Source organism: Mizuhopecten yessoensis, unplaced genomic scaffold (genome assembly GCF_002113885.1).
Source record: "Mizuhopecten yessoensis strain PY_sf001 unplaced genomic scaffold, ASM211388v2 scaffold10939, whole genome shotgun sequence".
Lineage (NCBI taxonomy): Eukaryota > Metazoa > Mollusca > Bivalvia > Pectinida > Pectinidae > Mizuhopecten > Mizuhopecten yessoensis.
The window spans coordinates 640,498-658,443 of record NW_018408797.1 but is presented as its reverse complement, the minus strand read 5'-3'; the positions used below and the strand labels follow the sequence as shown (position 1 = coordinate 658,443).

The following is a 17,946-nucleotide window of genomic DNA, read 5'->3' as shown; positions in this document are numbered from 1 at the left end:
AAGACAACTAACAAAGAATAATACTGAAAACACCACTGAAGTTCACCAAATCTAGCTGTGAATTATTGTAACTGGTATTTTACTACATGGTTGAAGAACGCTTATTGGACCAGCTCTCAAACACATTAAGCCTAACCTAAGCAAAATTCTGGTCGTGGGAGAAAACTAAAGTAATGGGTCACACTGCATTTATTTTTGGTTCCGTTAATTTAAAGATAATTTAGTGTATGTACGCCAAATATAGAACGGCCTATACCGCAACTACGAGACGTTACGGTCAAATCTCTCAAGTGATTCAACCAGAACTAGATACCGCTTTTTATGATCAGGTCATTTAAGTTCCTTTCCTTAGGGTTTCGATCACAGATAAAAATCCTTGTTTGACAATCCTTCTTGTTCCATTAAGTGACAATGTTGGGTGTTTTTAAGATAAAGTTTTTGATTTTTTGTTATCAAAATAATTTATTCAAATGTAATATTCCTTATCGACATCTTGAGGTGTATGTTTAAAAAAAAATTATCATTAAAATACGATGAACACCTCAATAAACGGATGTTTTATAATAATTAATTAATATTGTGCTTCTTAATTCCAGAGGCACCTTTAATACAGTCGCTCCTCTTTGCTGTTACGGATATTTCACGTGTCAAGTGAAGTTTTCTGTATGTATTACACTTTTCAGGTTATCAACCGTTGGAAGGCATACTAAACAGCGATGGAGTGGAGAGACAAGAATTTTAAGTATTATGTTTAATAATGATCTTCGGTGGGTTTTTTAAAGATATTTTAATAACAATAGATTGTATTTTACGAATTTTCAGTACTTTCTAGTAAACGAAATTCGAACAGGAACTTGCAAATTAGCACTACAACATACGAACACTGCATATCAATTTGTGTTTGAAGTAGATTGTTTGTATTCTGTAAGAAATTACATCCTTATACAACAACGGAAACGTGGTCACAAGGCTGACGTCAATTTACAGCAAACTTCACGCGCTTCTTTTCTAGTTATGACAAACAACAAGTGAGTCTTATCTGTTTAAGTTAGAACGGCCTCACTCCTGTCACATTACACGAATCTTTAATTGCTAATTGAAAAATACAAAAAATCATACAATTTTAGGCAATAGAATGTTGAACTCAAATACTAGGTTGGGTTCAGTTTCTTTATTTCCAAGAGCAATCCTACTCATAGGTTGAATATCAAACAATTACATCATATAGTACATGTACAAGATATTTTTGTACACATTTACATTGATTAAGTGGAGAGTGAGCTTACAAAGTATACAAGTAGTTTTCCATATCATACATTGATTTCTCTACGTTTTCCTGTAGCACAATATAAATACTTTCCTAAATTACATAATTCTTTTACATTAATAGTACTCAATAGATTTTTTAACTTAAAAACATTAGGACTTCTGTGATAGAATCGCTTGATATATTTACATCTCAGGTCTTGATATAATGGACATTTTAGGATGAAGTGAAATTCATCTTTTATATCACCAGAAGCACAGCGAGTACATGATCTATTCTGTAGAACAACATTGTTCCGTCTACCCACTTCAATATTTAAATTATGAGACAACAATCTAAAACAGTATGAGAAGTTCTTTTTACAAAACCAATAACATGTTCCTAAATCCATACTTACCAACCTAAAGAAAATGTTTAGAAACAATCTAAAACATGTAATTAGGCGTTTGTACTTAGGTTCTATAAATTTTGTCCACAATTATCTAAAATTCTTTGTTCTATAATCTTAAAAGCAACATGAACAAGTAAATTGTTTTGAACATATATTCCAAACCAACACTAGACAACTCGTGCTTAATATTAACTATCCAGCCATTAGATACATTAACACATTCATCATAACATGACTTAAATATACAATTGTCACTCCATTTGAAAATCCTTATTTTTTTTGTTTTTTTCCGAACTCCTAACACTTTCTTACACAAACTAAGATGTACTTTTTCTACATAGGGTGATTTGTGAAAACACCAGATCTCGGAAGCATAACACAAAATGGATGACGGATTGGTGTCAGTTTCAATCATTCATTGGTAATTATAAGACAGGTGGTAATAGGCATGATCTATTTTTAGATATGCACGTGAGGTAATATGAACCATCTGTTGGTATACACGATGCCGACATCAGCGGGTCAGCGCCATAAACTGTTACCCTCCCCAAGTGGTCGGGAAACTCGTAGCTTTTCAATATGAGAGGAAAACACGTGATACAATGATTTGTTAGAAACATCTCTATATCTTCCAAGGTCAGGAGAGCAGGTCTATGTTGATAAAACACGGTCGTACGTCAATCATCACGCCCGCCGTTTTATTCCTGTAGCATAGTGAATCCCAGCAGTAGGTACACGTGTATTTCCGACAAGCCTGGTCATCTATCTGTTGTGGATTGAACCGTCCATCATTTTACTAACACGAGAAATCTGTCTACTCAGGAAGGCGTTGGGAGATGATTATATGTAATTACCACTTCCTATACGTGGCAGTTATAGATAATTGTCTGGTCGTGTGACTTTACCATTCAATTACATGTTATGCTTAAACCAGTGGCGGGTCGAGAATTGTTTTTAGGAGAACAGTCCTTTGAGAAAATTTCCAAGGCTAAACAAGACATTTTGGCGATTATCATGAGTTTGATCTTATTTGGATCCAAGAGACTTCCTCATATCTTGGTCCTGATCCTGCACTTCTCGAGTATGAGAGTGCTACATCATACAATCCGCGTACCATTATGACGTTATTGAAATACCGTATAATTCTGATATACGGGTTGCATAATTATGTCATATACCTCAATACTTTTAGGTTTACTTTTCAGATATTTTTTTTTACAAAATCCTGTATTATACTGTATACAGTTTTGCTACCATCCTTAATAGTAGCGTTAGAATTGGTATGCAAAGCTTCCATTACAACTGTGCTAACGGAGAAAGATAAATCGGAGGTTAATGAAGTATACACAACAACCCTGGTAATTTACAAACGCTTTGATGGTTCTGTAGTAAATAAAAATCAGAAGCAATGGACCTAGCGTTTCGCTAGGATTTCAATAACCTTGCTATAAACACGAAGATTGGTTACATGGAAGCCATGATGTTGAAGGTGATTGGTTGTCGGTAAGACTTCGGCTGATTCGATAGAAAGCTTTACGCATGCCAATCATTACAGAATCGCCCGATGCGAGTTACATTAATTTAAAAAAATCTATTAAGGTGTCCGCCATCAAACACCGTTCACCAATATATGACACAATTTATGAAATATCCAGAAATACTTGACCATAGTTCTACTAAAATTACTTTCGGGGAGCTTATGTTTAACATACTAAGATGTGCTGTTGCCACCTGACAAATGCTTTTGCTATGTACAATGAAACTTCCGGTAATAATCTCATATCTAAAGTATGTTTTGCTGTACGGAACAATGAATATTCAAATGAATTTTTTTCAAACCATTTATGATGGATGCAGTACAGTTTCGCTCACATAAATTCCGTAATGCGCTGTCTCATTGGGTTCGAAATATAATCTGAACAAAATGTTTTACCAAAAGGTGGAACAGCCAGTTTTGCAGGAACAACATCTTGTTTTCTATGGTTACTAGTTACGTAAGGTAACCAATGTCATTCGGAAACGATTCATGAATTTTTGTCATAATTTGAATTTGACGTCACGTCATGATTGACTAACGAATATACTCCAACTGGCTGACGCAAGGACCTGAGCAGTTGTCGCTTGAAAATATTGGATATTAAGTATAACAACGTTTTTTGATCGTATGTTAATCCAAGGACAGTACAAAGGAAATGTAGCCCGTAGAAAGAGTTTTTGTGTTGAATATTCTGGTTACATGACAAGCCTCTGATAAACTAATAAAGTAAGTTCATATACTATATGTAAATTGCGGTTAACGATACCATGTGATGTTATATAAACACCAACTGTTTCTATATGTGGAAATACAACTTTCATATTTGTCGCTCTGATTATGTGTATGAAATGACATTAGTAATATTAAATTTACATACAAATGCCATTTGTAAATGCTATATTAAGTTGTCTTCATATATTTAGAAGATAATGGGTAATTTGTTGATTTGATATATTGCTATATTTTATAATTATTTGAAACCATTTTGGATATTCTCTCAGTGAAATATATTTGAATCCTCTGCCATGCAATTGGAGTATTTGTCAATTACGAAACATAATTTAATGCACTACAAAGATTTCAACCAATTTTCCAATCAGCATAAAATCCTAGGAAAATGTTTGTTCCAACTTCGTCAGATGGAACATTATCAACACGCTGCGTAATATGTAAGTCTGTCAGTGTTCATTCATTTCAATTAACCGCACTGTTTAGGTGTTAGGTCATTATGTAAATTCTACCTGGCACGCGAGCGTAGTTATTTGTGACAGCTAGTACTCACGCCAACACTTGAATGTAGCACGCGCGATACTTCAAGACCGTCAAGACCAACCGTAATAACAACATCGCTGAATAGCGACCTTTCATCTACCTACAAATGTAAGTGAAAAAGGGATCTGATGATGTATCTAGTAGTTTGTAAATGCGCTGACAGCAATTAGCTACACGTGATATTATAATTGTCAATACATTCAACATTTTGTTCCAGCCATCACAGGTGTATTATTGAATATGGGTATTTTAGGAAGTAATCCTGTAAAACGCGTGAGTAGAGTGAGATATACCCTATCAGTCGGCACCAGTAAAGCAGCATCTGTACATCCTAAACAATAGGATAGATTCTGAGCGGAATATTTCAATAAGTTATTGAGCCTTAAAACAACTAAGTCACAACATAGTTTTCAGTGGTAAGACACGTGTAAAATATCAGTTATTAAAGTTACAATGCTTCAATACTTTACAATAATCATAAATAATAATATACAACGTTAATATAGCGCCCTATATAATTTGCAAAATTACTCTAACGCGCTTTACAACATATGGATAATAGTAATGGTTATAATTGTGAAAACAAAAAACAAAGACTTACAATCACTTTTATACATTTAAGCAAGCAATGTGCACATAATTGAACAAATAAAAGGGTGGTATGTACATAACGTCTTTGCAAAGATTCTAAAATGCAGACGTGAAGACGTGAGTTTTTATGTCCCTCTTGAATTTGGCATGGGTATTTGACTTTCTTATAGCAGATGGTAAGCTATTCCACAACGTAGCCGAAACCCACCCAAAGCATCTGTTTCCGTAGGTCACAGTACGGAATTTTTGGACACACAACAACGATTCTGACTCCGACCGCAGTGATCCTGATGGCTGATACAGGGTAACAAGCTCCTGTAGGTATTGAGGAGCTGTTCCATTCAGTGCCTTGCATGTGTTCACCAGAATTTTGTACCGCGATCTGTATCGTACAGGTAACCAGTGCAACGAATAAAGCACAGGTATGATGCGCTTTCTCTTTCGAGTAAGAGTAAGTAGCCGTGCTGCAGTGTTCTGGACCCTCTGCAGACGACTAGTTAGTTTGTCAGATATACCGCAGAGCAGGGCGTTACCATAATACAACTGAGAGGTAACAAGTGAATGTACCAAAATATTGCATGCATCTGCAGTTAAAAACTGCCGAACACAGCCGATATTCCTGATCTGGTAGTAACAGGATTTGGCAATAGCGTTCGCTTGAGCTGGAGAGCCATTGTTTGCTGACACTTTGGGGAAAAGACGATTAGTTCCGTCTTTTCCTGATTAAGCTTAAGCATGTTGGCGTTCATCCAGATACTGATATCTGTCAGACAAGCTTCCAGACTTTCTGAGACGGTATTCCAACTGTCCTGTGGTTTGGTGACCATGTAATGATAGCGAAGCGTATGTCGACGACAAATACCTGCAATCGGTTTGGAGTACATACAATATTTTCGTGGTCCCAACACCGACTCTTGAGGAACCCCGAAATCTAGTACTTTGTCCTGTGAGGTGGAAGATCCGATGGCAACACGCTGTCGTCGTTCACTCAGGTAAGACTGTATCCAGCATAGTGCGGTATCAGTCACTCCATAAGAATATTCCAGACGTTTATAAAGTATGCCATGGTCGATGACGTCAAATACAGCTGACAAGTCCAGCATGACAAGCACCGCTCTGCACTTGTTATCCAATGCAGAAGCTATATCATTATGTACACGTAGGTGTGTCATCTCAGTAGAGTGTCCCATGCGGTAGGCCGAGTGCATGTTGTCATGGAGACTGTTTGCATAGAGATGAACCTCTACACGCCGGGACACAACCTTCTTCAAGATCTTAGACAGAAAAGGCAGATTTGAAACTGGGCGGTAGTTTTTCAACTCCTCCTTGTCCATTCCAGACTTCTTTAACAATGGTCTGACATGTGCCTTCTTGAAACATAATGGAACCTTTGACTCAGCCAATGATTTGTTCACGATTGAGGTAATCAAAGAAAGCAGTGCTTCAAGACATTGTTTTAATATGTCTGTAGGCAGTTGATCAAGCTCACAGGACTTTGATTAAGAGGTCATGATAATGTTGCGCAACTCGTCCTGGGTTGTTTGTGAGAGCTTTGCCAATGGTTCCCCATCAAATGCAATGACAGCAGTCATGACAGAGATGCCAATGTCAGCAGAGGTGTTCACTTCGGCAATATTTTTCCTGATTGAGCTGATTTTATTCAGAAAGTAATCAATGAACTTGCTTGCTAAGTCTTTTTCAAAATAACAGCTCGGTAGGATTATTTCACCTTTCTGTCCCATTGTAAAGAATTCAATACTGAGGCTCCATAGAAAAATCCTTTATCAAAAGTGCCTTGTAAGAGTTAATTAGTCGACTTCAGTAACAAAAATGGGGTATCAGTTATACCTTGCAATTGTTCCTTAGTCAGACTAAAGTAAAATATCCGTTATAAACGATATATTGTAAGAATTCGGTACTAAAAATTAGAAACAAACTGTTATCAGTGGTATATTGCAACAGTTTCACACATCAATTCCCGTAAAATATCCGTTATCAATAGTATATTGTGGTTTGTAACCGTTCCACACATCAATTCCCGTAAAATATCCGTTATCAATGGTACATTGTAGGTTTGCAACAGTTCAACAATTCTATTCCAGTAAAATATCCGTTATAATGGTATATTGTACGTTTGTAACAGTTCCACACTTCTATTCCAGTAAAATAGCCGTTATCAATGTTACATTGTATATTTGTAACCGTTCCATACTTCAATTCCAGTACAATATCCATTATCAATGTTACATTTTATATGTGTAACCGTTCCATACTTCAATTCCAGTTAAATATCCGTTATCAATGTTACATTGTATATTTGTAACCGTTCCACACATCAATTCCCGTAAAATATCCGTTATCAATGGTATATTGTGGTTTGTAACAGTTCCACACTTCTATTCCAGTAAAATACCCATTATGAATGGTATATTGTACGTTTGTAACAATTCCACAATTCTATTCCAGTAAAATAACAATTATGAATGGTATATTGTATGTTTGTAACAGTTCCACACTTCTATTCCAGTAAAATATCCGTTATCAGTGGTATATTGTATGTTTGTAACAGTTCCATACTTCTATTCCAGTAAAATAGCCGTTATCAACGGTATATTGTAGGTTTGTAACCGTTCCATACTTCAATTCCAGTAAAATATCCGTTATCAATGGTACATTGTAGGTTTGTAACAGTTCCATACTTCTATTCCAGTAAAATATCCGTTATGAATGGTATATTGTACGTTTGTAACAGTTCCACACTTCTATTCCAGTAAAATATCCATTATAAATGGTATATTGTACGTTTGTTACAGATCCACACTTCTATTCCAGTAAAATATCCGTTATGAATGGTATATTGTACGTTTGTAACAGTTCCACAATTCTATTCCAATAAAATACCCATTATGAATGGTATATTGTACGTTTGTAACAGTTCCACACTTCTATTCCAGTAAAATATCCGTTATCAATGGTACATTGTTGGTTTGTAACAGTACCACACTTTAATTCCCGTAAAACATCCGTTATCAATGGAATAGTGTAGGTTTATAACAGTTTCATACTCTAAATCCCGTAAAACATCCGTTATCAATGGTACATTGTATATTTGTAACCGTTCCATACTTCAATTCCAGTAAGTTATCCGTTATCAATGTAACATTGTATATTTGTAACCGTTCCATACTTCAATTGCAGTAAATTATCCGTTATCAATGTTACATTGTATATTTGTAACCGTTCCATACTTCAATTCCAGTAAAATATCCGTAATCAGTGGTATATTATACGTTTGTAACAGTTCCACACTTGACATCCCGTACAATATCCGTTATCAATGGTATTTTTTAGTTTGTAACAGTTCCACACTTCAATTCCAGTAAAATATCCGTTTTCAGTGGTATACAATATGTTTGTAACAGTTTCACACTTTAATTCCCGTACAATATCCTTTATCAATGGTACTTTGTATATTTGTAACCGCTCCACACTTCAAGTCCCGTATAGTATCTGTTAGCAATGGTATATTGAAATTATAACAGATCCACTTCAAATCACGTAAAATATCCGTTATCAATGGAATAGTGCAGGTTGATAACAGTTTCATACTCTAAATCCCGTAAAACATCTGTTATCAATGGTACATTGTATATTTGTAGCCGTTCTATACTTCAATTCCAGTAAAACATCCGTTATCAATGGAATAGTGTAGGTTTATAACAGTTTCATACTCTAAATCCCGTAAAACATCCGTTATCAATGGTACATTGTATATTTGTAGCCGTTCCATACTTCAATTCCAGTAAAATATCCGTTATCAATGGTACATTGTTTATTTGTAGCCGTTCTATACTTCAATTCCAGTAAAACATCCGTTATCAATGGAATAGTGTAGGTTTATAACAGTTTCATACTCTAAATCCCGACAAACATCCGTTATCAATGGTACATTGTATATTTGTAACAGTACCACACTTCAATTCCAGTAAAATATCCGTTATCAATGTTACATTGTATATTTGTAACCGTTCCATACTTCAGTTCCAGTAAAATATCCGTTATCAATGTTACATTGTATATTTGTATCCGTTCCATACTTCAATTCCAGTAAAATATCCGTTATCAATGTTACAGTGTATATTTGTAACCGTTCCATACTTCAATTCCAGTAAAATATCCGTTATCAACGGTACGTTTCAGGTTTTTAACAGTTCCACACTTTAATTCCCGTAAAACAGCCGTTAGCAATGGTACATTGTAGGTTTGTAACCGTTCCACACTTTAATTACCGTAAAATATCCGTTATCAGTGGTATATTATACGATTCCACACTTGAATTCCCGTACAATATCCGTTATCAATGGTACATTGTATATTTGTAACCGTTCCATACTTCAATTCCAGTAAAATATCCGTAATCAGTAGTATATTATACGTTTGTAACAGTTCCACACTTGACATCCCGTACAATATCCGTTAGCAATGGTATATTACACGTTTGTAACAGTTTCGCACTTAAACTTCCGTAAAATATCCGTTATTAATGGTATATTGTAGTTTGTAACAGTTCCACACTTCAAGCCATGAAAATATTCGTTATCAACGGACAGGCAATCCATTTGTTCATTGTTACAATTCCACAGTTCACAATTTGAGACGTGTGTAGTAACGATTATGAATGATTACTTGGCATGCTAAACTAATATATGACACATTGAGGATGTATGCCATCGAGAATGCAAACACCGATTAGTGGTGAAAAATGTTGATTTAAACAAGATACTCACGTGGATTGGATACTTCGTGAACACTTGGAATTCACAATAACTAGATCACAAGGTGTGAAAAAGTTTCAAAAATAAAATCCCCATGAATTCATCGATACAGACAAGTGATACGTCAAAACATCATCATTCTACACATACAATGCAATATGGTTCTTTTGATGAAGCCGTTTGAACTTTTAAACAAATGTTACACATGTGACCATAAAAGTAGGTCAGGGTCACGCATTTAAAAGTGAAAGCCTTTCATTCCAGGTAGTAGTAGGCTTAACACCATAATTCTAGACAAAAAGTCAGTTGAATATCTTTAGACATTTGATCCTCATGACCTTGAAAGTGAACCAGTGTCATTTAATTGAAGAACAGGATAACACTTTATCCCATCTACATGTAGGTAGCTAGTGGATCATATAACCAAAGTATGTAATGGGTCATTTGGCATTGAAAGAAATAAAGGCTAAGTTTGTTTTTAACACAGAAAGGAATTGAAAATTTTGTTTGCGTGCTTTCGGAAACGTGTTTCCTTTGTCAAGCAAAGAATGTAAAAGACAGGTGTGTCCACTCCAAACCGCTAAATGAAGGGTTTGAACATTTTAACACATTTTTGGCGATATTAAGAATGGTCCAAAGTCATGCATTTTAATCCTTCACTTTGTAATCTAAAAAAACATCGTTTTATGCCTCACCTGAGGCAAAATGGTTCCTTTAAAAACACTTTTAACATATTATAATTCTCATAACTTGGTAGAGAGCCAAAGCCATTCATACCATCAAATTACTTATAATTTCATAACTCTAAGCCTTTTTGTTCAAAAGGAGAATTAAAAAATTTGAAAACTGTCAATAAACGTTCACCGGCACTGAAATGGAAGGGAAAAACTCAAATATATTACTCATTTTTAAAAGTACCTTTCGTGGAACAATGTCTCTAAACATTGAAAGTAATCATCTTTGTATTACTTAACAAAAACAACATGTCAACGTTAACTCTACAACTTTGTGACTTGACATTTTCAAGGTGAGAGGTAACGTCATTTTTACGTTGATTTATTACGTCATCAATGAATAAAGTCGGGGTTCTTGTACCACTAACAGATGGGCATAAGCTGTGTGTTTTTACGGAATCTGTGGTAAACGCTGCGCATCTGGCAAGTATTACCTCGCGTACAGAACAAGGCCGAATTGAATAAACTGCACTAAAACAATAGAAACTGCAAACGAACTGGCGTCGGTAATTAGGGAGAAAATGGTTATTTGTCTTCATCGTTCCTGATCAGGTTTCGTGGTGATTTGTGACGGGTCGTTAGAATTCGTGCTTTGTTCCCGCGTAAGTGATAAACAGATCCGCAGTGCTTTAGCACTATTTTAAGTTGATCGTTTGCCGCAGACCTACGAGGTAATTTACGATAATTAATCTTTGGGTGCTTTGTTTCAATAAATACGTAAGTTTCTTTCAAGCTGTTGGACTCGTCAAAATATCGGCAATGAGTCTTAGCTCTGTGGATAAACAGCATACGTATTCACTTGCGTTACCGCCCGCCAAGATGTTTACGACATGTTTAGTTCCTAAGGTTTAGATTTTGGCTTGCTTGTNGGGGGGGGGGGGGGGGGGGGGGGGGGGGGGGGGGGGCGGAATTAAAGCTAGAATGAGTTCTAACGTTTTAGGGATATATAAGAATATTTAAGCAAATTATGTTATGGTCCTATAACACATATATTGAAATTGATCACAAACTTAATAAAGCCAATTTGTCAGCAATATAAATGTGTGTTATAGAACCATAACAATATTTGCTAAAATATTCATTAATTATATTTACATTTTCATAGAGTATTTATACTTTATTTGATTATTTCGAACAGTTTTTGAGCAGCAATTAAGTGATGACAACAATGAAATCGATGACATCACAATAGAGATTTATTTCGTCCTTGACCTTTTATTCGCCACTGTTCTTCGTTTCAGGATTTTTGGAACTAACAAACATGTACAAGGGATAATGATAAATAATATTTCGCAGAAAATAGAAAAATCGTGTAAAGATTAATTGTACCTATGTCATGAAAGCAATATCACCCACGTGTTCATCTGACGTTTCAGATTGCTCTCATTTATTGCGGGAATGGATGTAATACTTACTAAGCCCAAACACACGTGACGTATATCCGCAACCGCAATGCTTCTGTGTAATCAGAGACTTAAGATGCATCAAGTGACAAATGAAATCAACGGCAATGTATGGTTGGAGAAAACTGTTTGGCTAAAGTCGCTATGTCTAAGACGACGTTTGTTATTTATGTAACTATGACAGTTTAAAATGGAAGGCACACTACTTGAATTCTTGCAATTATTTGATTTTATATGATTAGATTGATTTAAATTGCAGATTGATTTAAATCCCATGCGCTCCGTCAGTTTGTGTAAGGAGGGTAATGAGAGTATGACGTGGAATTTGTTGTGCCCTGTCACATTATGACGGATAGGAAACCCTACTCAACCATGCAGCTATGTAATAGTCATAAACCAATGTTGCCTAATGGATAGTGCGTAACTAAAGCATTATCTCTAGAGTAATTAGTGTCGATTCAATGAAACACAAATACACATTTCTTTTTAAAAGGCTTCAGATTACCGCGTGCTTATCAAAGACCGCCGCTCTATAATGAATACTGACGTCCATTGGAATCAAGCGTTTTGGCACATTTATGCATGTTCTCATACAAAATCAATTTAATTTCATAATTTCATAACAATCCTTGTATTAAGCCTCTTCCCTAACACTGATATTTTACTTGTATACTGTACTCCTATATTAGTATGTGCGACAAGTTATCCAATAGGTAACACAACACGTGTAACACGTGATACAAGATGCGTGTTATAAAGATACAAGATGTGTTATACAGGTAATACAAGACATGTGCAACAGGTGAAACACACGTGTGTAAGAGGTAAAACAAAACGTGTGGTATATGTGTTACAAGACGTGTGGAACAGGTGATACCAGATGTGTGATACATGTGATATAAAACTTGTTACAGGTGATTCAAAATGTGGGATACAGGTGATATAAGACATGTTACAAATGATACAAGTCGCGTGTAACATGTGCTACGTGACGTGTGCTACAGAAAAAACAAGAGGTGTTATACAGGTGAAACAAGACGTGTATGTTTACCAGACGAAATTATTTTTATAATGTGGATATACAAACAGAGAAATAGATTCACACAATTACAATTTATGTTTAACTAAACCCAAAAACTACTTGGTAAGTTGTTGGAAACTATGATCGTTAAGGAAATGCGGAAACGTATTCTAGTGGTAATTAAATATTTCCCTCGAGCATTACTTCCTAATCAACAAAAGGTACATTTACGTTGATATCATGTCAGACTTCCAGATAGCATACATTACACCACAACAGAGACTAAATGTACTTAATTGATACACAGAAATGAAAGAATGTGTTTATCTCTTTCCTTACTCGTTAGCTTCAAATAAACGTGTATGAGTATCTATGTAGCTATGTGGAGCCTCTGAGTACAGACAGTGAACGTAGAGCACTCTCTGCTCCTACCAGTGGTTAATTGGTCATTATGAAGGCATTAACCCGTAATCACATAAATATATACTTTATACATTGCCACACAGCTGGGTTCTGTCCATTGATACAACTAAGTATATTACGTAGCGATGACCCATAGAGGGCTGCGGTGTACCCGGAAACGGCATGCTTTGTATATACAACACTATCCCTAACATTGACCTTCTCATAGTGTTACGTCATTCAGTGACTATTAAGTGTGTTTCCGAGTTGTACAGTTCTCGTAAACAACTTCAAAACAATAATGTACCAATATGTTTTTGGTACAGGAATTCCTATGAACCTTTAATTGTCCATCTTCCTTGAATCAATTTTTTCCCTGACATGACAAACCCTATCCTTGTCCCCATCTTGTGCACGATCCAAGCATTATTTCACCTAACTTCGCCCTTACCCTGTGTCATTACCAGGAAGGGAGAGAAACAACGGGAAATGTTTTCTATTGCTGTTCTGTGTTCAACTGTTGTCATTATAAAACAGATTCTGACATGAGTTAGTAAGCCAGAAAACAGGCGTAAATGATCAAAACGTCATTATTATGCTATCGTCATGATCAAAACAAAGGCCACTCCTAGCATTTATTCGCTGTTGGCAATTTAAATTATTGAAATTCTACCTCAAATTAATAATAAATACGAAATATCGATCTATTTCCAATACCAATGAAACTGTTTATAAAAACATTAAATTGCACCTTATTTGTGGTCGTCCTATCTAAACAGAACGCACTGAAATGCTAAAGAAGACTGCGTCTAACTGTAATTGTTGATTTTGAATATCGCCCTTTTTTTTCATAGACAAAAACATATACATTTTGAATATCGACTTAATAACAATTTCCTCGAGTTATCTCCAGAACATTTCAACGACAGAGAATGATGATATGTACAAGAACACCTCCAAATGTGGAAGGAAGCTGTTCAATGGAAACTGTTAAAAGTTATTTTTTCAAGGAAAGCGTATTCAAGATAACTGTCAAAAGGGTATATGCAAGGAAACTCCTCGCGTAAACTGACCGGAATGACTAGGTCCTTGGAATTGTGTCACCAGAAAACTTTGTGATGAAAGTGTACAAGGAAAGCAGCATTCCATGTAAATACTACGTGAAGTAGATGTTCATGACAAATGTACAGATATACTGTCCATTGAAACTGTTAAAGAATGTATTTCTGTGACGCCGTCCATCAAACACCGTCAAAAGACAGCATGCAACTGAAGGTTGTCCAGGAAGACTGTACGTGAAAGCTGCCTAGAAACAATTAGAGAACTCTCATTCAAGGCAGATTGTAAAAGAAGACTGTATAGTTTATTGTCAAATGAAAATCAATGAATAAAACTGATTTGATAAACCTATGGAAAGAAAATGTCTAAGATTACAATTGAAGGAAAACCTCTGAAGAAACTTGCTTTGATAACTAAAGAAACTGTCCATGAAAACCCATTTGAGGGTTGCTGGCAAAAAAGAACATAGTCCAGGGTCCAAAAAATATAACCAAAGAAACTCTCCAACGAAAAGCTCAGAACACTGATAAGGAAAATTGTCAATGAAAACAAAGCTTTAAAAAAAGGTTGTCAAGGACAAATGTCTATACAGTAACGACGAACAGAGTATTGATAGGTATAATTCGATCCTTTGATCATATTATTAAGATATTCATTTTACATACAGTGTATAAATGTTTCTAGTAATCATCATAAACAATTTAGCGTGTGATTCTCGTAATCTTTCTTACCACGGATTAGATATAGATACTTCAGTATACGCTTTACTATCGTAGATCGATACACTGATACAACGACATGATGTCATGCCACGCTATCTTCGATCGATCCTATGACGTGCGTAAAATGTACATCGTCACAGTGAACCTTCGTTAATCCGGATACCAAGCATGTGGTTTGATTGATAATATCCGGAATAACGGGGTTTCCGTATTAGTGAAATACTCAGGATTTTAAAAATGAAGCAAGTTCCTAGATGCATTCGGTGTAAGCATTAAAGATGTCCACCTGAAATAATTGACAGATAGTATCACTTAATACTCTCCCTGGTTCATCCTCAGCATCTTATTAAAATAATCAATATGATAGAAATTGGATGCCATGTATATAGTACTCACCGTTGACTGTGTCAGTCGTGCCGAGGACACACCAGTAACATAGTATCCACAGGGATAGAGGGTTTACACCACACCACATCGCGCTAAGATAGGTACGGACACTTTGAGGAGTAGCTAGGTATAGGGCTCACTTACGCGTGTGTTACTATCGTGAGGCTGAAGTAAGGCGCGCGGGATGAGACATCCGTTTCCTGTGGTATGTTAAGTTATGGCGTTTGTTTCCGTTTAACCGATTTCTTCAAGATGTTATAATTTTGACTTCTGATCATGCGTAAATGTGTGTATTTCGTGAATACACGGGGACATCATTTGTCCGGATAATAGAGTATCTTTAACATAAGATAGGATAACAAGTCGTCCGTATGAGTTCCAATGATCACTTTACCTTTAGAAAGGAAATGTACTTAACATTTATTACTAGTAACAATAAATCAGACGACTATCTTCTCAGGAGTCGTAACTTTGATACATTGAGTACGTAAGTCTGTAATGCAGGCGCTGTGCAAAAACAAACCGTGCGTACACCGATTAAGAAATACGCAAAGAAAACAATCCAGTTTTTGCCATCTCATAAATGTTTGAATATCGACATTGCCGTAGCAATACTGTAACAGCTGATCTAGCTGGTGTTCTCTCTATTAATGTACTTCGTATGTATATGATACCTCTGTATACATGCACCGAGACACACGTTGGTGAGCGTTATTCTATCACTGTGGTGAGGTACATGTATATACAAATGTTGATTGTGTGTAAAGGCTCGTCCGAACACTGCCAGACACAGGTACGGTAATATACATTGCCGGTATATATCTGACACATCGGCCATACAACTTGTATTTGATTACAGATATATCTGCCCCTGAGTAGATCAGATACCTCGGGTTAATGTCAATATGCGTTCATTAACAGCTTTAGATTAATCAATTTTATAGTCTGTTGTATTTCTAATAGCAAACGAATAAAACTACCATCAATTTTATATTTTTTTATTTATCTAAATATATGTATTCCCTTGTAACAGCCTAACGTCACCAAAATGTTTGCTGGAGGTGACTCAAAATTACACTGATCAACCTGTGTTCATCACACTATGAACTCGATTTCTTCTGGTTGTTCTTATAAAAATATCAGTTTGCAGTGGAAATGTAAATATGACACTATAATACTAATTCAACATTATTTTTTGACATGTACAACGCTGCTTTATTAATTAATGTATTTATAATGCGACTACATAATGGCTTTATTACATATACAATGCCACTAGTTTGGTTTGGTTTGGTTTAGTATTGTTTAACGTCCTATCAACAGCTATGGTCATGTTCGTGTTTGTCTCCTTGTGATAGCGCCGAACTGATGCCGACTTTATAGTGCTACCTCACTGAAACATACTGTAGAAGACACCCAGCAGGACACCCCACCCGGTCACATCATACTGACAACATATACAATGCCACTACATCATGGATATATACAAAGCTACTTTATCATTACGTTAGTTCATTCTATTGAGAAACCCACATGCATTTTCCTTGTCGGTGACAACACCTAATATTTTCATTTTGGGCTTCTTTTTTCCCCTATTTGGTATCCCTTCTTCACAAAATAAATATAATTAAAAAAATCAAAATTATACAATTTTTCACCGGCAAATCTATTTAGATCAAAGTATGACGAAGCCAAATGACTTCTAAAATTATATGAAATAGCCTACAAGAAATGAAATGAACAGAAACACATGTACATTGTTCTCCAAACACCTTAAAGAACTAGTAAACTATTATAGTAACCCGTTTTCCATAACCAAAACTTTAATGGGTCTGCTTTACTGAAAGGAAGAAAGAAAAATCAGAAAAGGAATTACATCGTCATATATGGTTTTACAATGGTTTAAATGACACAGAATTCCTGGAATGGAAGTTTTTTCACCTTACATAAGTTCGAATTAAAAAATACTGAGGAGATTTTTTTGTTTGTGTTACATTACCATATAAATACTGTAGAAATAGACAAAACACACTTGCCTCTATACTCTTGGATCAGACCAAATCAAAGCTATAAATACAACATACAAATCCATAAGGTTAAAATGTACAAGCTGCCACCGTGATCTCCCAACTCTCTGTCCGTGCCATCAGCATTGTTCACGTTCCCTGGTCCATGCTCTAAACTGCCCATCTTCACTGCCTCTGTTTAGTAAGAACGCTTCTTTAATCTGAATAGTTTCTCCTTTCCTAGTTGTCTCCTATCTGTTGTAAGTATACCAATCCATCGCGGATCATTTCTTGTTTCTAATCCTTCTCTATCAGCACATACGACTCCGAAGTATCTCTGTGTCTGAAATCGCGGACTTAGTATGTGTTGTCAGAGCTT

At 35.7% G+C, this 17,946-nt stretch overlaps 1 protein-coding gene across 1 annotated transcript in view; it reads right to left on the bottom strand.

Moving 5' to 3' along the window:
• Positions 1–15,760, bottom strand: part of LOC110463887 — a 39,256-nt gene extending 23,496 nt beyond the window's left edge. The window contains exon 1 of the mRNA XM_021518799.1: positions 15,571–15,760. Coding sequence (XP_021374474.1) covers positions 15,571–15,649 — 79 coding nt within the window. The 5' untranslated portion in view covers positions 15,650–15,760. The remainder of the gene's footprint in view (positions 1–15,570) is intronic.
• Between the last annotated feature and the right edge of the window lie 2,186 nt (positions 15,761–17,946).